At 38.4% G+C, this 22874-nt stretch overlaps 1 protein-coding gene across 1 annotated transcript in view; it reads right to left on the bottom strand.

Moving 5' to 3' along the window:
• AHRR (aryl hydrocarbon receptor repressor) overlaps positions 1-20817 on the bottom strand; it is a 62559-nt gene extending 41742 nt beyond the window's left edge. Inside the window, exons 1-2 of the mRNA XM_021528787.3 lie at positions 20756-20817; positions 13926-14107 (exon numbers count right to left, since the gene is read on the bottom strand). Coding sequence (XP_021384462.2) covers positions 13926-14107; positions 20756-20817 — 244 coding nt within the window. The remainder of the gene's footprint in view (positions 1-13925; positions 14108-20755) is intronic.
• Positions 20818-22874: the final 2057 nt, after the last annotated feature.

Genomic DNA, 22874 nt, shown 5'->3' with positions numbered 1-22874 from the left:
CAGAATGGTGAAATTCTAAATAAGTCAATTAACGTGCCCAAGCAGCCCCCATCTTCCACGCAGATAGTGCTGGCTGAAACTCTTCCGCCCAAGCTATCCCTGCCATGTGGAGCTGGAAAAGCACTGGTTACAGGAGCTGACTCATCAGCTGACTAGCCCACAACCTCAGCCACAAAGGACCAAAAATGCTGGTGGTGGCATGAAGCGTGTGGGTGGGAGCAAGGAATAAGCAATCATCTGGCAGCCTAATGCAGAAGGGAGGGTTGACAACAAGCCATTATTTATTCCCCCCTCCCGCCCTAAGGCTCGTCCCTCTGCTTCAGTGATTCTCATCATCTTGACGCTGTGGTAGGGCTCTTTGCAGGGGAGGGAATAAAAGGTACATCCCCTCCCTGTGGCCCATGCAATGAAAGCATCAGCAGGGTATCTGAGCTCACCACACCCAGATCTCTCAGGGAAAAAGGCCCTCATGGAGGAGAATGGAAAAGAGGTTTGCCTGGTCCTGCTTTCACCCAATAGGAGACAAGAGCAATGTCTTGCTGGAAAAAAAAAAAAAAAAAGGACATCATTGCTTTCCCACTAAAGTCAGTTACTGGAGAGGAGGGATGGAGATCCAGTCCTGGAATGGCAGAGAGCAGATGTAACCAAAATTTTTAGGAGCGGAGCAAGGACTATAGAAAAAAAAGGGAGACTGCTGTAGCAAAGATGGGAAAAGACAAGGGCAAAAAACCTATATGAAGAAAACAAGAAAATCTACAGAAGAGGAAGGTGCAAAAGAGAAAATTTTACAAAGAAGTTAGGTGGATTATTACTAAAAAGGCTGCCAGAGGAAAAGAAGTGGAAGTCACCATGTTAAACAGTAAAAGTAAAAAGAAAAAAGAAAACTGGCAGATTTAATTAAAATTTAACATGAAAGTATACTGATAAAGTTCCCCAAATTGTTCATATGTATCACATTATCTCCATATAGATCTAAGTTAACTTTTGAACATTCATTCCCTCCAGCAGCCTTCATCACTGCTAATCTGGCTATAAAATGGCCAGTTGGTCCCTATTTTAACTAGCACAAGATATTCTCTAGCCAAATTATTGGTGTGGTGATGGTGTGACTTCATACCTCCTAGGCTTTAATCTTTTCAATGGCATTTTTGTTACAATTCTGAAAAATACATTGAACTTTAGGCAATGTGTTTTTTGAAACACTGGTGCAAATTTTGAAAGCCTGGCTTATATTACTCCACTAATGCCAAGGTTAAGCAAAACATAATAAGGAATTAAGGACGTGACCAGTTGTCTTTATGTTTCCTCCCCAACCAAACTTGTTGTTTTCTGAGAAGAGGCTTTTTGCCCAAATTTTGCCTACAGTAGGTCTTTCCTGGCAAATTGCCTCAGTGGAAAGGAGATTAAGTTTCTCAATGTCCTCTTTTCTTGGAAACTTTCTGTTACATTTCCCAGTCTCCAATACAGGCAGCTCAGGACACAGGAATCTACAGCTTAAAAGTCTTCCCCAACATGTTTTTCACATGCTGTTGTATTGGTACTTGGCAAGAGCGTGATGAAGAGTCACAACACTGTAGTTTGCAGCTTTTCTCTGGCTGGAAAAACCACACTAGTTGAACATAATCTTCAGAGAGTCAGAAGACAGAATATCTGCTGAGGCTACAATATCAAAAGTAAGCAAACTGACCCCTGTACGAAGATTGTGACTTGAATTGACTTGACTAGATAAAGACAAGATAAATAAATTCCTCTTTTCCAAATGACCTCTTGGAACTCAGTGTCCCTGCACTAAATGTTGCTTCAAGGGGCACATCTTCTGTCCAGAAACTGACCTCTCCTCCCAGCTCATGCTTACAGGGATGACAATCTCAGACACCCTACTGTCTATTTAAAGATACTATCAGCTACTACCATGATACTTTTAAGGTATGATGGCAAAGTAACCTTCAAATTGACATTGTCTCTTCTTTCCTAACCATAAGTTGGCAGCAACAAATGTAGGGTGCATCACTGTCCTGAAATGATACGGCACTTACTTACTGCCTGACTTATTAAAAATTTCTAAAGTGCTTGCTAGCATCAATAAAAATGAAGCATGTATGTTGCAATGTGCAATACCTTCAGACTCTCTGACGTGTTACCGAGAATGTTTGGCTCAGAAGAAAGAGCTCTTCCTTAAGGGGGACATACAGAACCACATTGCTAGGGTTTAATACAGTTCTGGTGGTCCTGAAGAAGTGCTGAAAGCAATCAAAACCTCTATAATCCATCATAAGCTGAGAGCATTCTGCACCTGGCATGACTGCACCTCTAAGAATTATTAATGTCAAACATTGCTGATTTCCTCTTACAAATATTACTTGCTGTGAGATGTACAACCTTTTACTATATGCCACAATGTAGATGCAGTGTAGAAAAAGCATGAAAAGAAGAAATGCAATTTCATTTTTCTCCATGTACTGTTATGGTCCTTTTAATAACATATTAGAATATTCTCCACATAAATCCTCACATTCACCAGTTTGAGATACATTGTTATGGCTGAATTATTTATCCTCTCAAGAAATGCTTTCATAAAGCATTATTTATTGTGCCATTTTCCCATACAAGTTTTGTAGGGGTCATTTGATGGCACAACACTGGTTTAATAAATTATTTGGAACAAAATAGAGGGTTTGTGACAGGTTTTCACTGACACTGATATACAACATAATACCAACATACAGAAGGTAGCATTTTCTGTACAGATATTGAAATAGTCAGGGGAATAGATAAGATTAATATAAGGTGACATGTTTTCCCTGTATACAATTAGTAAAGTGGTTATGAAGTTGTCAATGGACTAGGAAGAAAAAACAACTTAAAATATGTTGTGTTTTGATTTAGCTCTGATCTTTGCTTGTTTTCAGTCATCTTAACTTCCTTCAGCTGTTTCCAATATGTAAGTAGCCAATTTATATTGCAGGTTAGGAGGTAAATGGGAACAGTGGACATTTACTTATTATAACAAATATTTACTTCCTATGTACCTTCAACTTGATATATTCCATGCAGCTATAAAGAGGAAATGCATTAAGGGGATTTCAATAGAATTTTAGGGACACGGTAAGTTCATATAATACATTGATGTTTTATAACATCAAACTTTCAAAAAAGTAATGATGGGCTTCTTTGAAAGAAGTTTCTAAAGTCTGTTTGTAACTTCTCTTACTGAGCATCTAAGTCTGCTGATATGCATTCTGCTTCTACACAATGTCAAGGTTTTAGAAAATTTGTCAGTTATATTATCTACAGTATTGCACCAAAAAGTGTAATAAAATTAAAACTGGACTTAGAAAGGAAAACCTGCTATGCCTCACCTAAAAAACTTGCTTTTCATTTCATGGTGGGGAACTTTCAGAGCACTGACTAATATGCTACTGTTACATTAGATAGAGAAGAGAATTATCTATGTTAGTCACATGGGATTTTCTTTCTAATGAAATGAAAAAGACACTAAACCAAATACAGTTAGATGAAGACAAGTCCTTCAGAGTGATCCATTGAGCCAAACTGTAGGATTATCATATAGCAAAATGAGGCAGGCTTTGCAGAAACCATCCCCCTACTCATATTTTATATGGCTCAGGGGGGACCTTATCCCTCTCTATAACCACTTGAGAGTGAAGCCAGGTGTGGGTCAGCCTCTTTTCCCAAGCAATCAGTGACAGCATGAGAGGACAGACTCTTAAGCTGCACTTAGGGTGGTTTGGGTTGGACATTAAGAACTTCTTCACTAAAGGATCATTAAATATTGGAATAGACTGCCCAGGGGGGTGGTGGAGTCACAGTCCCTGGAGGTGGCACTTAGTGCCATGGTCTAGTTGACAAGGTGGTCCTCAGTCAAAGGCTGGCCCTGATGATATTGGAGGTCTTTTCCAAATGAAATGATTCTGTGATTTTGTGATCCGCATTGTATCAGCGTTCTCTGCTGAGTTTTACTGTGTGCTGTAGCCCTAAAGTCAGCAGCAGAAAAGTGAGAAGGGAAGCTAGGAGGACAATCTCCCACATTATTCACTAGCTGAAAACTATTTGTCTTCTTTGTCTTCAAAGTCTTATGCAATTACAATATGCCAAATTAACTTCAGTGTTCTGTTGGATAAGAAGCATTGTCTTTCCTTTAAAACATATCTTTATTTAAAATGAGAAACAAAGTAAATCATTTTCTTGACAGTAAAGATACACACTTCCTCTCAGAGATGGTAATCACTCATGAAGCTGAGAACAAGTGTAAACTAAGCCAAAGTTTATGCCTGGGGGAATGCTTTCCTTCCCATCCATTGCACAATTGATAAGGACAAAAGTATTGCTAGTATCTTCTACAGTCACTGAAATTGCTAGCAAGTTTTGAAGTAAAAATGCCATTTTTTCTTGTGATGAAAACCAGTCTTGTTTCCTATCCAAGGAGAACAGTTGAACTAAAGTCCAATTTTTTTCCTCAGTCTCCAAGATCTAAACATAATTTAACTCAAGAGAATTAGATCAATGAAAGTCCATTACTTGTAGCTCAGGATAATGGAATTTGAGCCATGAAGGACTGTGAGAGTATTTCAACAGCTGGTACCAGGCCGGGCCAAGAAGGGCCTTAGCTGCAGAGCAGGGATTAAGCAAGCACAGTGCACAAGCAGGATGTACACCAATGAATACAAAAGGCAATGTGTATATCAGTCGCCTGGATTAGATGGACCCAGATTTTTCCTTGCCACTTGCATTTACCACATTGAGTTACACATCCTTGCCGCTTTCATTTACATCTATGTGACATGAGATGCACGGTGTGAGTTAAGAAAATGCACTGAGCACAAAAGCCTACCAAATGAAAATGGTTAAGAATGACTGAGCAAGCTGGAGAAAGGTGAGGACCCACACTCAATGGCTCACAGTATTTTGGGGACTTCCCCTAGCACTGGAGCAATGTAGAAGCTGTAGTTTGTGGGAACACCTATAAAATCAGGCATCGTGTGCATGGCTGACCCTGTGTCTGGTCCTGAGTGCATTTCTATTTTCAGTAGAAACAGTGGAACTCTTGCAGTGCCAAATTCCCTCAGGAGAAATCTAACAAAGATTCTCCTCATGTCACTTGTCATTTCCAGCTCTCTGGTTTTTCTTATCAGTCTTGATAACAGCAAGAGAAACACTGAAGCCTACAGGGATGTTCATTTGGATGGCATCCAGCAATAGAAAAGTTGTATGAGATACAGATCCAGAATTACAAGAGGAAATTCTTCAAGAAGAATCCTAATGATGGTTTCCCAAAGACAGTGTAAAATCCGTGTAGTCCAGTCTTTCTTATGCAGATGACTTAATCAGTCTAACAGCTCTGAGTTTGTAATAGCTCTGGTAATATAAACAACCCACAGCACAAGCACCAAGGAGCACCAAACAATATCTGAAACTTATTTATAACTGAAACTAACATCCTTCATTTGCCATTACTCACAAAAATAAGTATTGAATTTAGAGCCAGTCTCAGAACATGACACTGAACATAGTGTTGCACAGACAAGTTCCCTTGATCTTCAAAGGTAATGGGAATTCAAGCAATTTAAATTTGTCTTCTTCTTCCTGAATATATGTTCATTCTGAAGTAAATCCTGCTTGTAAATCAACACTGGTCCTACAAAACCTGTCTTGTTTGTAGGAAAATAAAGAGAAAGCTAGCCAGGAAAAGGAGGTACACACTCTTACAACAAGACAGCAAGAGCAGATGCAGTTCTCCTCCAAGAGTCAGCAAAAGCCTTCCAAGGACAGAGAGATCTCCACGTTATGCAAGAGGACCTGTAGTACAAAACAGCCTCAGTTATTTGTCACATGGAATGAATGGTGTTCCCAGGAAACAAGGGGAAGAAAAAATATTGGCCCATTAGTATAAGCAATATGTCCCAATAAAATGGTCTCCCTGGTAATTAAATATATTAAAAAATTCAAAATAATGTGTAATGAATATAATTAATATAATATAATGAAAATGCGTAATGTGGAGGAGATTCAATTTACAGCGGACTCTCTAGAAAGAAGTCCTGCCAGATGTCAGGGATGGATGAATGAAGCTATCCTGCTTAAGGTCTTGACACTTCTACTAAAATTTCACTGATGTAATATTTTAGCATTTGATTAGACAATTTTTTGCACACAGTAGGTCTTCCTTCAATGATTTGCTTATAAGCCACTTATGCAGAAGAATAGTTTTTCCTTTTTTCAGTTGTTGTATTGCTAAAAAGTTGGTAAAATTAGAGAGCAGTAGAGAGTGAAAAATGTTTCTTTCATGAACAGTCCATTTTTTGGCCAAACACTCCAAATATTGGTGCAATTTGAATACGCCAGTTCAATACAGCCACAGGAATAACCTTACCTGTTACCCACTGTGACAATTAATGTTTCTTTTCAGTACAAGCCATTGAATAAGCTTTCCCAAGAAACCTAAACTACCCAAATGTTTACAATCTAATTAAGCTACAGCTGTGGACTAGGGCAATATATATGCTAAAGATATTTTGTATGTGATCAATAAAGAAAAGTTCTCATTTCTCTTCTAAGAAGAAAACATTCAGATATTCAGTTTCAGAGGACAGGACTGGGAATGCTCTAACTCAGCAGAGGATGTTTTGAAAACTCAAACTTCTAATTGTTAAAAAGTTCAAATACATAGGGGAATTCTTGACCCAAGATAAAAGCTTCAACCCTAACTAATCAGAGGAACATAAATTGAATCCTTGATTTGTGTCTCAAAGCACAAGTTTCATTAAAAAGAAAAAAAAAAGAAGTTTGAGGATAATCTGAAAGCCTCTAAATATTTACATAATGGAAATCAATATATAAGTCATACCAAGAAAAGATAGGTGAGAATGAAGAGATAGAATCAATGAGGTATAATTTCCTCCTTCTTCTTGTTGTTGTTGTTTAAGGCATCTTATCCTGCTCTTATATCTTCCTTATAATATTTATTGCTATTTCAGATTTTTTATTATTTTATTTTTCCTAAATCTGTTTTAAATATATCCATTATAAAGGACCTGGAGAGAGACCAATGAAAGGACACAAAAATGATGAAGAGACTAGAGCACTTCAATGAGGTGAGGCTGAGAGAATGAGAGAGCTGGAACTGTTCAGCCTGGAGAAGGGAAAGCCCAGGGTGGATCTCATCAGAGTGTATAAATACCTAAAGGAAGGGTGGAAAGAACAGCAAGGTTCTTTTCAGAAGTGTCCAGTGACAGGATCACAGTAAACAAGTACAAAGTGAAACACAGGAGGTTCTCTCTGAAAGTCAGGAAACACATTTTCACTGTAAGGATGACCAAGCATTGGCTGGGGTTGCCCAAAGACACTGTGGACTCTCACCCTTGCAGATATTCAAAAGCCATCTGGACATGGTCCTGGGAAACTGGTTCTCAGTGACCTGGCTTGAGCAGGGGGCTTGGATCAGGTGCCCTCCAGAGGTTCCTTCCATCTTCAACCCATCTGTGAATTTGTGATTCACTAAGACTATGATTTTAAACTAAAGGGAAAGCTTCAGGCTACTGAAACTGGATTACAAATGAAAGATTAATTTTTCCCATGGAAATGGATCCAATACAGGCCATAACTGTAATGGTTAGCTCAACCATATGAACTTAGTTTAAGAATCAGTTGAATCTTGTTGTAGAAAAATTTGCCATGCTTATGTAAAGTAAAATCTAAAAAACATATTTATACCAATGAAGCAGAATTTGTCATTCCAGGAAAAAAATGTAATTACTGAGAGTTTGAAAAGAAAACTCTGGGAAAACAGAATTATTAGGAAGAGATGGTGGGGTAGAGAGAGAAGCCTGAGAACCACAGTACATGCACTGCAGAGGAATCTTGGAACCTCAGACCAGGAGCTTTGGTTCAGGTAGGCAGCACTCCTACAGCACTGTTGATTAGTTAGCATTACGTTGCAGATTATGTATGCACTGAAAGCAAGATACTCTGTGCTTCTGTAACCACCTCAGATTTTAAAACCTTAAATTTCTGTGCCGCTGGAGTATCATGCATGTCACACCAGAAACAGGTCTGCAGTGGGGGCTGCAGCACTAAATATTCAATTGTTACAATAAATAATAGTCTAAAGGGTCTAAGGACTGAATCTGAGGAATCTCAGTCACAGCAGTATGCTTCTGCCCTAGGAGAGTAACAGCCATGGACACTGCAGGAGGAGAACAAAGCTAGAACATACTGCAAGTAATTGAGGATACTGAAAATCAGGCCAGCTGAGAGGAATCCTTTGTTGCTTTCTTCTTAAAAGAGATAAATTTGATTACCATTAAAGAGAAACATTGATGGGAATTGGATCACACCAAACACATAGATGAGTAAGAGGAAATGACCCACTAACATAAATGCTAAACCAGAAGAAAGACAGAAACCACACAGTGTGTGCTACCCCGTCAGAAAATGGGAAAAAATAAAAAACCTTAAAAAACCCCTATATCTATGTATATGTATATATATATATACACACACACACACACACACACACACACACACACATATATATATATATATGTATGTATAGATGTGTGTATATATATGTGTATAAGAGGTTTAATTGAAGGGGAGAAGTGGGTGAGAAGGAGATAGGGCAGCTTGGTGAAAGTGATTGGGAGATCCTGGGATCAATGGTTCTTGCAGCAGCAGCAGCAATCCAAGCCACAGCGTTGGAAAACAGAGGACCAACAGGAGGGAGACTTCAGTACATCTGGAAAAATCTCAGAGGACACATATCTAAGGGAAATAGATGCTGGATGTTTTTTCAGTGGATCAATATATAGGAGATAAGTGTAAACTGTCTCAGTGGCAGTGAAGAATGGGAAATGTAAGAAAAGACCGCCTTAGCAAAATCTTGAGTTCTTCAGTGACTGGAACCTCACAGAAAATCACATTTAAAAATTAATAAAATAAAGGACAAATGTATAGGAAGAGAAACAGAAAAGCCAATGTATAGTATCAGATGTTGCAAGTAAGGGAAGGTTATGAAAATCATGCTGGAAGCCCTTTCAATACAAGGTTGGGAAAATAGATTTCTGCTACTCAGCAGAAGGGGAGCTACAGACAATGAAAACAACAAAGTTTAGTGTTTATTGCCTCTTTTTGCTTCCATCTGTTAGGATCACCTTCATGGCTGCAAAAACTGAGGTGCCACAAGAAATAGAAACAATTTTTTTCCCTACAGATGAGGGGTTAAACTGAAGCAAGAGATTTCCAGCTTGGATTTTAGGGAATGCAAAGGAAGGTATTAAACCAGCCATGTTGCAGATTTGCAAAAATATTAGACAATGACCCTGAGGTTAAGGCATTGCTTATTCTTTACCTAGGAAGGTTCACCAAAGGCTTGTTTCTTACAATTTTTAATTCTATGTGGAAACAGATGAACTGACATATGTAGACAAATTTCTCAAACTCTACTGTAATTCAGTTTACAATCCATATATAACTTTAGTCCAAGGCAGGTCAAACAACATGTTTGACTGTCAACATGCTTTAATGTCACTAATTTTGCAAAGATTGCAGTTTAAATATAAAACTTACAGAAACTTTTAAGATATTTATTCACAGAGTTCCATATTTAGTCATCCATAAATCTATCTGATTTTTAGCTTTCAAAATAAAATGAAGTCAATAAATACAGAGAAAGCACTGAAGTCTGCAATAAACACAGAGATTCAAAATAATACAGGAGGGAGATTTTTGTCAGGAAAGCACTGCTTTTGTGCTTGCATGCACATCTCTGTTTTTGAGTATGTATATGTGTGTATGCAAAAAATGTCCAGATGGGCAAAATAACAAGCTATTGAATTAAATTATGCTTTATATAAATTATGTAGTAAAGAATTTAAAATAAAAAAATTCATCCATATTGAGGTCTCTACATTTCCCATCTAAGACTCAACATTATCAGAAATGCTTATGGCTAAAAGGTCTAACATTACTGAGTGAGATGCCAACGGGAAAGTTTGAGTAGAATTTGAGCATTAATACAAGGTTAGTTACACTAAGAACTGAAAGATGAAGAGCTATATAGCCCTAGTTGTAACTGTGCTGGTTTATCTCAATTGTCATAGCCAGTTTCCTTACAAGGACTGGGAAACATAAATTAGCTCTCTCTGAGAAAGGACCTGAGCTGTTAAAAGGACAAGGTGCTACTTTTCTGACATTTATTTACTAAATCGTTACCTGTACAGAAGGGAACAAGTTAAACAACCAACAAAATGGTGCTGGTTTTGAAGTGGACCAAGACCAGTGGAAAAACTGAGAAATAAGAAGTACTACAGGATGTGTCTTGAAGGGTGGTAAAGGAAGACAGACTACAACTAACCGAGATGGAACATGTCCAAGACAGAGGTCCAGCAAACTCAAGTGGTCACAGACACTAAGTGCCACTCCATGCTCACGGGAGCCCCACCCAAAGCAAATCTTTGTTAGGACCAAATGACAGTCAGAGTTTCCTGTAGCAGTTGATGTCTCTCAGTCATCAACTAACCCTGGTTCAGACCCAGCTGCCTCATTCATGAGATCCAGTGTGGTTGGAAGGTTATTGCTGCAAGCCATTTTGAAGTGCTTATCAGGAAAATGCAAAACGACTGAATGCCTGTAGCTTGAGGGGAGCGGGGCTATTAATAGAGCCTCTGCCAACTGATAACAGAGATATGAAGAATCTTAAACAAGTAGACAGTAGAAATAAAACATTTCTAAGAATGAGGGAGGGCATTCACTGCAGTGACTTACACTGAATCCTAGGAATATCTGTCTCAACAGGCCAGGTCTAAATTTTGGAAAAGAAACAGGCCTTCGCTTAAATCACTTAAGATGAACTGGTCATATGCTTCAAGGTGCTAACCTCTAATGGTCACTAAAATGGGAATAAATGACTGATGAATGCTCCCCATGTGCTAATACCCAATTCTCTGCAAAACCATTTTGACACTTGAGGTCAATATGGTGAGGTTAGTCTCTCCAGCTGGCTATTGATCTTCATAAACACGTTTGTGCTGCACACTGACTATGGCAGAGTACCTACTAAAAGGACACCTAGTGGTAAGTAAATGAGTGTGCCCAGAAACCACTGGCATTGCTGAAGGTGTGCCACTGTAATTGGCATGGGAATTGCTGACCTGTTATGGGTTGAATACGCAATGTCACATATGAACTTAACGTGTCAAGTAATACTACTCATTTATTTTTTTAAATGACAAGCAATAATCTTAAAAGCATGTTTTAAAAACCTGAAATTTAAGCTTAACTTCCTCAAAACTCGGAGAATAATTTTTTAAACAAATGATGCACAGTACAGTCTGTCACACACTACAAAACTGATTGTACTGAATCTCAACTGCATCCACTTTAAGGATATTAGATAGCTGAACAGGATTCATTACAGACTTGTTTTTCTTGATATTCAAGCCAAATTTCATCTTGGGCATTTCTTGGTTCCTCCACTGTGCCACTCTAAAATATCCTGAGCAATTCCTTTCCTTCTTGTCTTTTTCTCCTATGAAGACAAACAGCTGGAGAACATAAATTGAGCTGACTTTAGTTTTTTAGGGGTTGTTTGTTTGTTTATTTGTTTGTTGATTGTTTTTTTGCCCATGCAACCTTATAGCCACTTCTTGCCTGTGGCTATTCCCAACCCTTTAATATGTACTAATGCCCTTGTGACCAAGAGATGCCCACAACAGAAAGCTCTGTTCCAGATGGAGTCATGCTGGTCCCATGCAGAGAGGGATTATAACTTTCCTGTGTAGTGACATGCTGCCTCTGGGCAAACAGACCAAAATCCACACTTAGCTTTCTTGTTTATGTCAACATACCATATTACAGGCATGGAACAACTTGTTGACCACTGTCCCTCTTTGGTTATTGTATTTATGATCTTTGTTCCAGGTTTGTCTTTTCTATTGAACACCAGTTTCTTTGGATTAATTTTCCCTGAGTGAATTAGTACAGATTTACTAAGCCATTTTTCCAGATACCTTTTTTTATCCAATTTGCTAACATCTCTGTATGCACTGGTCTGTTCTCTGTCCTCAGAATGTTTGTAAGCTCCCAATTTAGTGTCATCCTTTGGTTTAAAAAGCCACAAACAATCTTCTATCCTCTTTCATTACAACACAATTTGAAATGCGATGAATATGTTTGTTTGCTTTTTTAGGTGACTTGCTACCAAAGCTTTTGCTTAAAAATAAAAAGAAAAAAAAAACAGATTCTGCCTTTCTTTTTTTCCATAATTACAAGAAAGTAGATCGTGATGTTCATGAGGGATGCGGCAGATTCTGCCCTTACCAAACTTCTGGAACCATTCCTCACACAGTTCAGTTTCCACAGCTCACCTCTCCTCCATTCCACCCTTCTGAAGCTGCTCTCTTGTCTTAGTTTCCTTCCTTTACTGTAAACAATGCTTTCTGTAACCTTAGTTTCATTATGTAAACATTTAAAAATAAGAATGAAGAGAACACAAACTATGTGTTCAATTAGGTAATTTGGGGATTAAATTAAATGAAATCTCTTAAGACATGGAACACAGAACATTTCAACATAATGCAGCCTGGCTTTACTTGTTTTCCTTTTATCTCTTTATCCCTTTAAGAAAAGGAGACAATGGATCTTAGAAACTCTGGCAGAAGAGTAGTAAAGGCAGCTGAAGATATATTATTGCTTGTGAATGCAAGACAAACGAAAGTCAGGCTTAGAGGAAGAAGCCATAGCAGTCAAGTATGGTATGTGTTTAAAGGGAAAGAGAGGCACTCTGTAAACTGCAGGATGCTGGAGGCTGGGCAACCACCTGCCACAGCTGACACAGGAGGCTCCTGCTATCAGTGATATCACCCTTTGTAATCTCATGTCAGCCTCATAAAATGCCCTGCAGTCTGCCGAAGTCTCTTCAATCTGGCATTTCTTTTGTACTAAAATGCATTTTAAAAGCAAGAAAGCAACAAACAGATGTTATTCTTTGGTTAAAGGCAAAAAATATTTAAAATATATATATATAAATATGTACACACTGTACATCATAAGTAGTAACAGGAAGACCACAAGTAATAAAGAGTAATAAAGGAAAAGTAATGTCTGTAAAAATACTTCTGCGTATCTTTGCAGTCCACCTATAAGTTTTGGTCAATTATACTCCATCTTACACAGGACTTTTTTCACTTTTTTTTGAAAACAACTCTAGAAAGAATTTCTATTATTAAATCACTAATCTGTATTTTGCTCTTGTGAACTCCTCAGCAACAGAAGAAACTCAAAATATCTTCAAATTTGTAAGAATTCTTTTTATGTGCATCTGCAAATGCACATTTGGCTTTCACATTGCATTGTGCCAGACAACTATACAAATGAAGCGTAGCCTAGTACAGCTTTATTCAGCACTTTAAACTTTGAATCTCTCTTGCCCTGAAAGACAGTGATCATGTTGGCTTATCATGTAAACCCATTTCCTCCTGGCATACAGCAAACATAGGTAATACAGCAGGTGGTTGACTTTCACATCATACTTAAAGAGGTGTTTTGAACTTTCATAATACCAGCATCAAATAGAGAATTCAAACTATAACAGGTATTAATTACATTTGCCCTATACTTCTTTCCCAGTTTAGTGATTCTTTCCCAGTTGTGTTTTTCCATTTTCTAAAGCCTTTTCTAAAGCTGATGAAAGATGGAGATTATCCCACTATTTGGTGAAAAACACACAAACTACATAAGAGGAAATGAATGAAATTACCAATGCAATATACCATGCACAAATAAGTTCAGTAATATATTTTTCCCCCGCCTTTATCAATATAATACCATTTGTTACTTTTACTAGTACAAAGCAGCAATAAATAAAAGGAATATTTTTAATGGCATGCTGAGATCTTAAGAAAACCTACCTTGAAAGAAACTTTTGACTCGGAGATAGCTGACGCTAAGGCGCAAGACAGAAAGTTTGTCCAGCTTTGATACAATGTCAGGTGGAAAAGGAAGGAGGCTGGCCAGGTGGTCCAGTTCCGCATTCAGACGGTCTCTGTGCCTCTTTGAAGGATTTGATTTTTCATTCCCAACTGCAGGCCTTCTGTGGTGGAGAACACATCTTCAATTACCTGTTTTACTTCCAGAGACTGAGATGCTCTATGCAATTAATTTCTAACAGAAATACTTTGTTTAACTTCTATGAAAATCTTTAATGTCTCTGTCCTATGACAAAAAGAGATTCACCGTTCTACATTTGCCATGGTGCAAAGACATAGACTTTGTCTTTTACTCAGAACCTCTCACCTTAGGAAGATAGGTACTATCTTCATGTTCTAGTCAATATCAGGAAAAACCATTTCTCATCTTTGTTGTACAAATGAGGGGCAGAACAGCAGGGGAAAATTACCATGACTAATGCATGAACCCATTCAATACCCACTGTATTCATTCAAAGCATCTTAGTTCCCTCCATTTAATGACCTGTGGGTCAGGAGATAATTAAGAAAAGTCTGTCTTTAGACATGAGTTTAAAAAGTATGGAAGGCAAGGTGAAGAGGTATTCTTTCCTCAAGCTCAAAACTCCTGTATATGTTCTCACTTCTACCTCAGTAAAAACAAAGGTAAGAATTTAGTTTCTTGAGAAGATTGATATTCATCACAAAACATAGAGATTAAAGTTATTCAGCTTTCTAGGCCAAGCAAGTCCATTCCCATTTTGTGTTCCTTTTATATAATGGACAGTACTAGAGAACCTAGAATAGCTATTGTGAAAATTCATTAAGATGAAATACATCACAAGTGAGGAACCTCAGTTTTGGAATGTCCACTGATATTCCCAGAGAATGTGTAAGATGTTCTCAAGAGGGAATAAAGGAAAATGCTGGTGCTTTTCAACACAGAAATGGGGACCCAGACTGTGGGGGATGCTCAGTACTGAAGCACAGACTTGTCCATTAAGCAAGAAGACCTGAGTGGGAGGTTGAGAAAGGTTGTTCCTTTCAGTAGCCAGCTATTGCTGGACCCAGCAGTAGACAAGTGCATTATCCAGGCATGACCTATGCGACACTGGAGCCATAAACTACATGGATATTCAAGAATGGGAAACAGCAAGTAAGAAGACTATAGCTGTGCTAACAGTTTCTACTTTCACCTCACTGAATCCAAGGATTCAGTAGCTAGCTGACAGTGGACAACAAGAATAAAAACTAATTACTTGTCACACTTTACTACTGTGTTTTCATTCTACACACATTTAATGCATTTTTCAATTATAAGGTGGTTAAGGTGTTAAATTACATCAGTATTAATTTTTCATTGCAGTTGTAATTCTAAAATAATTGTGCCTAGGAATTAGCAAAAAAAAGATCAGTTTTTTGAAGACCAGTTTTGTACGTGTGACTGCTGCTAGCTGAAAACCTCTTAAAACAAGTCAGGTAAGAAAAATTCATTGCTACTTTTGAGAACCTCACTTCAAGAGAACAGCATCAATGGACAGAATGGATGGGAAAAATTGAGTTAGAAATAATAGGGTTTTTTTAAATTTTACTGAAAATACATAATTTCTCCTATTTTATTCAAAATTGCCAATACTTGTATATGGTTCTTCAATAACACAATGAGTTGCTTCCAAACACATGGAGAAGATTTTGCTGATTGGGATAAATTAACTACTTTCCTATATTAGGGAGTGGAAATATGAGAACAAATAATGCAATCAACAAAGAAGGACTAGTGTTTCTTACTTTTTCTGAATTAACTATTTTTTGTAGTAAACCTTGGGGCTTAGCCAGCCTATGACACCAAAAGGATGTCTGATCTATGGAGGGCAGGAATTTTGTGGGAACATAGCCTATAGCTGAGCAGAAGCTAAAGAATATAAGCTTTGCTAATCGGTCTTTACATCTGACAAACCAGATGAAGCAAGGAAGCAATATAAGACAGTAGAAATTAATTCCAATAAGGAAAATTAAGCTGATGAGTTCAAGAGGTAAAAATTGTCAAGAGTAACATGAAATATAAATAGAAGTTGTTCAAGCCTATTTACCACAAAAAATAGTGACTGCTTTATGCCAGAGAAGAATGGTTTGAAGCAATTAGGTGGTCTGCCTTTGTAGTGAGTACAAGGAATAATTTTCAGAAGATGGCAAGGAATACGGGAGAAAGTTCGGGTCAGAGTCTTCCTGAAAACTCAAGGAAATGATTCAGTAAGGGAGTGAATCCAAACCAACAGGGGTTAGATGTAAAAGGTAGTAAGGTGCCAAGTGGATGTGATTTTAAACAATGTAAGTTCCATGGAAAGACTCAGTTAGCTAGCCATAAACAGAAAGGCACAGGCAGGGAAAATCTTCAGTGGGCTGCTTTGAGGCACATGAAAATTCTAGCCTTTATTTTGAGCTGAAAGAGATGGTGCTTGTTGTGTTCATGTTAATCTCAGGATTGTCAAACTGTAAACAGAGACATAGGAGTCACTCAGTGATCCCTCATTTACTCTGCTTTCCATACAACACAGCTGTAGTAAAGGAGAACACGTAATTCAAGGAATAAATCTGGCTTTTCCTTCTTCACATTAGTAAACTGCCCAGTAGTAACAAGTACTTGTACCTGTGCAAGACCTGCATTAGCAGTCCCTGTGTGGTGGGAGCTGTGTGGGAGAAGGTGGGGAGAACATTTTCTGTTCTGGTGGTACACAAAGTGTTGAGCCATTTTCACATTAGTGATTCAGTGTGCCCACGACACACACACCACCACTAGTGTAAACCAGTTTGGTGAGCTCGCAGAGGAATTTCCTGCAACTACAGCTCTGTCTGCTATTCCCTACCCTCTGCAGAGCCCTACCGTGTTAAGGAAAACTTTGCCCTGAATAAGTTTTATAAGTATGCCACAGTGTTAAACCAGCAGAAGACCTGAGCTGAGAAAGGTCTAATCACTTACCGTGACAGCAAGTGTTCAGTAAGAAGGGGAAGGGAAGAGAGACCATGAGATGCAACAGATAGGCTGAGAGCAAAGTAACAACAGATGATTATCATGAGTGTACTGACCAGCAACCTCAGTCACTGAGCTGTGCTTGGACATTGCATAGGAATTTTGGCAGAGCTGGGCTCCAGTGGCAGCCGTGCGAGTGTGGATGTTCACCATCTCCTATGGACCAAAAGGACAGAATGAGAGAAAGCTGCTTGAAGAAAAGGCAGCCCTTTGCCACCTTCTATGTATCTCTGCATCTTGACAGCAAGGAAAGGTGAAAGCAGAACTAATGGTCAAGAAGACATAAGAAGATCAGCAGAGCAGAGCAGAGCAGAGCAGATGAGAGGTGGGATAGTGTGGTACCAAGTAAGAGGAAGGGCTATGCCACAGAGGGCCTTAAAATTAGAACTAGGAAGCAGGAGAGAGCTGCACCTCCCAAGGTCTCTGTTTACCCTGGCACTGGCACAGTTCTGGCTGAAAGAGTGATTCTGGAGCAGTTATAGGTACACTCAGAGCTAGGGCAGGTATAGTTGCCTTTAAAGAGCTGTAAAACATTACAAGAAATGTTTTGTAGAGGGTGAGGTTTTTACAAGATGCCAGGGTTTGAGATGAAGTAGTGGCTGAAGTTCTCAAATTATAACTGTCCTGAAGCATTGCTGTAGCACTTTTAAGTATTAATTTCAACACAGTGATTTTAGCTTGAGGTTAAAGACAAGATCTCTTTAATTGCCAATGCTTGAATTACCAGTAAAATGTTAGATTTCCACAGGAAATAAACACTTGGTAGAAAATGTTTCCTTTAGTCAAAATCCTGGCTGCCTGGCTGAAAAGCATATCTGATGGAAAATTTTCAATCTGTCTGAGCTCCAGGTGTTTGACCTGCGTCCATAAATGCCAGAATTTTTTAGTGTAGAACATGTTTAATGGGGCTTGTTTGGAAGATTTTGGGCACAAGAAAGGAAACCAGCTGTTTTTAAAATATTCTTGCATGTATAAAAAGAGAACCTGAACCTTATATGTTATCTGAAGAATGGCAAACAAATGAAGTTAGTCTCTGCTAGTTCTGTGTAGAAAGCAAGAATGAAACATATCAGCTCCTCCCAGTAAAATTTTCCACACATTCATCCCCAGTCTTGTGGGTCTCTGTATTGTCCCATTGAGCTTTATTATACATTTTCATCACATTCTGTAAAACCATCTCAGAATAAAATTCTTGCACCTGAAAAACATTAATGATCAATAGAATTCTATTATATTCTGGATTTAAAACCAGCTGCAGGATCACCACCTGATTGACAGTCTGATCATGAAAAGATTATGTAGAGTCAGAGAGTTAGCTTCTTGGGATGCACTGAGTATGAGGGGTATAAATGTCCCAGTTGTTCTGCAGAGGGGAAAGCTCCACTTCTGTCCTTTAAATTCTGGCTTTCAAAAGCACTAATCCATGTATCCTTATTGAAATCAAGTATCCTGCTCACACTGAGGCACCTGAGTTCACTTATCCTTTTGTTAAAAGAAAGGTAAATTCTGGAGACTATTTACATTAAAAAGAGAGGACTGGCCAAAGAATACCCATCAACTTTGTTTTCTGTGAAAAATCAGGTTTTACATCTGAACAAATGCTCCTCCCAGAACAGATGCCAGTTTCTACCTTGATTCATTGGCAGAATGATAGAGGTGAAAGTACAACAAGACTGTGGAGGAAAAAGTGCTGTGCTGTCAAACAGGAGAAAAAACCTGTAACAAAGATGCTACAACATGAATTAAAATAATAGTTAAATATGCTGCTCAATTAATAGTCTTTGTCTACCCTCCAGAATTCAAGATAAATTATTCAAGGCAGCATGACAGTAATCTCAGAGTCCTAAAATGTCAGTAAGACCAGTAGGACTGAAAGACACAGAGCAGGAAAGGAGCTCTGTCAGCCAGTCAGTCTAGGGCAGTCAGAGCCTTTTTAGAGGAAAGTCCCTGAGTGAGGGAATGAGCACAGGAAAGGCTTACCAGAGACCAAGCCCACAAACAGATAAGGTTTGAGGAAGAGACCAGTGTTGCTAGGAACTGAGAAATCATCCTCAGCAAGTGGTAAGTAACTAACCACAGAAAATGGAGTGCTCTCTCCAGTGTGGGACTTCAGTATTCTAACAATCCAAACAGTTCCTCTTGTTTTAATTCATGTTTCTTAATCAAAATTGTTCATGTCCTGGCTTGATAAGTTCATGTTCAAGTACCTGCACTGCAACATCATAGAAAAGCAATTTTCAAGGCAGCATTACCTGCCGTGGTTCCCAAGATTAAAACTTGGTTGTGTAAAGTGAGAGTTTTCTTCTGAGAGTATTAAAGCCAAAACTTCCAAAAAGGCTAATGAGGTAATTTCCATGATTTGTTAGCAAGTAGTTTTCTTAGCCATTCATTTATCTAGAAGTCATCTTTGAGAGGAGCTCTAGCTAGCATGTCAACTCCAAATATAAGCTTAATGTTTCTCAAAGCAACTGCAAGCCTCCTTCCTTTTTCACAAAAGTAATGATCCATAAACAGTTCTGCATAGTGGTGATTTAATGTACTGGAAATGTTCCATCCCTCTTGCAATTGTTATAAAATCAAATATCCACATCCATACTGAAATAGTAGTGCAGAAATCTTATATACATTTTGAATTCAACACTGGATTTTTGCAGGAAGGATCATTTGCTTATGTTATTATCTTTGTCTATTGAAATATGATAACAATATCAACAGATGTCATTAAAACATTCAGCAAAACTCCCCTTTGACTTTAGGCAAATATGTACAATTTTGAGCCAAGTGGCTTATTTTTAGAAGTTGTGAACAACTGAAAATAGGGAAATCTATTTTAGTTACCTTGTCATCCTTAAATTGTGTGTGAAGGCCACCAGTGCCAGTTCATCATTTTAAGACAGTAAAAGTGTGTGTTTCATAATCATATAATCAAGTGTAACACAGAAAATATGGGATGATTACATTAAAAAACTTTATTTCATAGATTGGCTTATGGCATCTGGAACTCATTTACATTTGAGTGATAGCAACCTCTTTTTTTCCCCTCCCATTTCAAGCATCTTATAGTAACAAATTTCCATTGCATTTCTTCTTTTCCTACTTTGCCTTCGCATATATAATTACTCTCTCCCATTTTTCTCCTAATGAAAGTGATCCCATAGTAAATAAAAGTCTGAAAATTATGTGTTCTATATGCAAAAAAGTGACTCACCAGTCTGCTCTTTCGGTTGGCTGAACTGACCCACTTTCCCAGCTCGCACATGTTGGACTTCGCAATGCCCCAAGCAACACTAGGCCCAGGAAAGGGGAAGGGGGCTGTGCAATGCCAGTGCTGTGGTGCCACTCAACACATGGCTTCTCAAAAAGCTCCTTGAACAGGTGGCAGGGAGCATGGAAGCACCAAGGTGGCAGCCACCTCTCCAACCCACTGCCCAGCTGACATTTAGTCCACCGGTGTGTTCTGCCTACCAAAGGTCACTGTCCCTCTCACTCCCCACGGCAGCACCGTGGTACCCACCACAACCACCACTGGCCTCCTCCTGAGGTACCTAGTGATGGGTAAGGATGGTTTGAGCCAGGCATGGCATCCTTTCTGGAGACATCTTACCCATGAAAAGCTAGCCTCCCAGCCAAGGGTTTATCATTGCAGAGAAGAAGATAAGGTCTCTCCTGTGTCAATGGACCATAGGAGGAAGAGAACCCTTCTTCTACCTCATTTCTAGCCCGTATGTTGGGAGGGAGATGCCTCCTGATGAATATGATACTTAACTGTTTTTGAATGGGTTTCCTCCTTTTCCTCCCAGCATACAGGCATTCCCCCGGAGGAATCATGGCTTTGACACTGAAAAACAAAAGGAATAGGTTTCTTAGTTCAGAGGTTTCTGTGTTTCAGACTGCTGTACAAAATGACAGCACTGAGAAAGTTCCGCCAAGGAAAATATTTGTTCCTTGAGTGTGACATTCAGCAACACTAAAAAGCATGGCGGCATTAGTGAAGACAGAAGCTTACAGCTTATTCAATTTCCTACCCTAATATTATTAGAATATTGATGTTTATGTTCAATTTTCATTTTTTCCAATTAAGTATACTATGCATGATATAAAATGGTTATAAAATACATCCTGTTTACTGGATATCTGAATTTTTTTCCCTTCCCAGCTCATTTCTAAATTCAGCTAAACAAATCAGAATGAATAATACTACCCGTCATCTGCAGGGAGGATTTCACAGCTTTTAAAATACACAAGAATATTATCTGCATTGCTGACATTGTGACTAGTAGGTTGCAATTATTCAAATCACCATTTCTCCAGATCCTCACATCCTCATTTTTAAAGGCTGGAAATATAGCTGTCGGCAGCTCAAGATGTGACACATAGTTTTGTGGTTAGCACTAGGACCCAATGTAGTGCTGACTGAGGTGACAATTTTCACACAAAACTCGGTCTTATTGATTTATTTGAGTATGTTAGCCCTAGAGAGGTGCAGAGTGGGAAAAAGTCTTTGCATTCAGTCTGTATAAATCTTTTGGAGATTAGCTGAATATCAAAGTCTCTTGATTTTCTGTCTGAAAGAATATTTTTGTCATGCTGAGTGCTGTTCAACAGTGGGTGCATGCTGCCAGATAGGTTAGTGTATCTCAAGAGTAATTGCTGTTTTGTGTAAGATACAAAATTAAAGGAAACTTCTATGTCACTGAATCAAATCCCATGCTGGTAAACATGTGTGTCACGTAAAGCAAATCATAAACTTGTTGAGCTTAATTTAAAAACCGTTTAGAAGGATTTTTTCATTAAAAGACAGCTTTCTGATAACTAGAAACCTTTTGCCTTCCAGCTTAAATTTGTTCATGGTCATTTTATGCCCATTTGTTCTTCTGCCAACATTGTCTTTTAGTTTAAATAGCTCTTCCTCCTCCATTGTGTTTACTCATTGGAATATTTTTAAATATCAGTCATATCTTCAGTCAGCCTTCATTTTTCTATTCTGGGACAACCCAAACTCTTTTATTTCCCTCTCATGTCACAAACTGGTTTTTTCCTCCTGTCATTTTAGGAGAACAGAACTGACCCAGTTTATTAAGCAAAATCTAAAATATATTTCATACATGCAAGCACAGTATTCTTTGCTAAATTGAGATATCTTAGATCTACTATGTTCCCCTCATCTAGAAAATCAGCTATTGTGTCAACAGACAGCTAGCAGGTTACTTTGTCAAAATTATTTAAATCTACATTCTGTTTTTACTCCAGCTAACTACAGCTGTTATTTGTTCTTTTTTTTCTGAGAATTCATTCTAAAATTATGCATAATATAGAGATCAGACTAATTGCCTTCTCTCAAATGCAGGTTATGGTGGAAACACCAGTCATCAACTTCAGTTGATGCAGTGTCAGGCATTAGGTTCTTCCAGAAACAGGACTATATTTTCCGCTATTACTGGAATAATTTTGTGATGTCAGGTGGGTGAACTGCCTGTCCAAAGCTGATGAGGGATATGATACTATGCAATAAACACTGCTGCAGGTTAAGATTATGCCACAGCCTTTGGTTAGATTAAGCCTTCTTGCCATCTTTAAAGACCTTGTTAAATAGGTTTAATCTGCAAGGTTTTTTTTTAGCAATCTGCCAGTTTTTTAAGATTATATCTACCCTCACAGGTTTCCTCCTTCAGCTGGAAGCTAAAATGGTGTGGAGATGCCAAAAGAACTGCAGTTTCTTCTGAAACCTTACATTAAAATGTATTTTCTTTGTATTTGTGGTGGACTGACACTGTCTGGATAGGTACCCCACCAAACCCACTCTACCGCTCCCCTCCTCAGCAGGACAAGGGAGAGAAAATACAACAAAAGGCTCATGGATCAAGATAAGGAAAGGGAGAGAGCAC

Source organism: Lonchura striata, chromosome 1 (assembly GCF_046129695.1).
Source record: "Lonchura striata isolate bLonStr1 chromosome 1, bLonStr1.mat, whole genome shotgun sequence".
Classification (NCBI taxonomy): domain Eukaryota; kingdom Metazoa; phylum Chordata; class Aves; order Passeriformes; family Estrildidae; genus Lonchura; species Lonchura striata.
The sequence above is the reverse complement of the archived record's forward strand: the minus strand, read 5'-3'. Positions and strand labels throughout refer to the sequence as shown.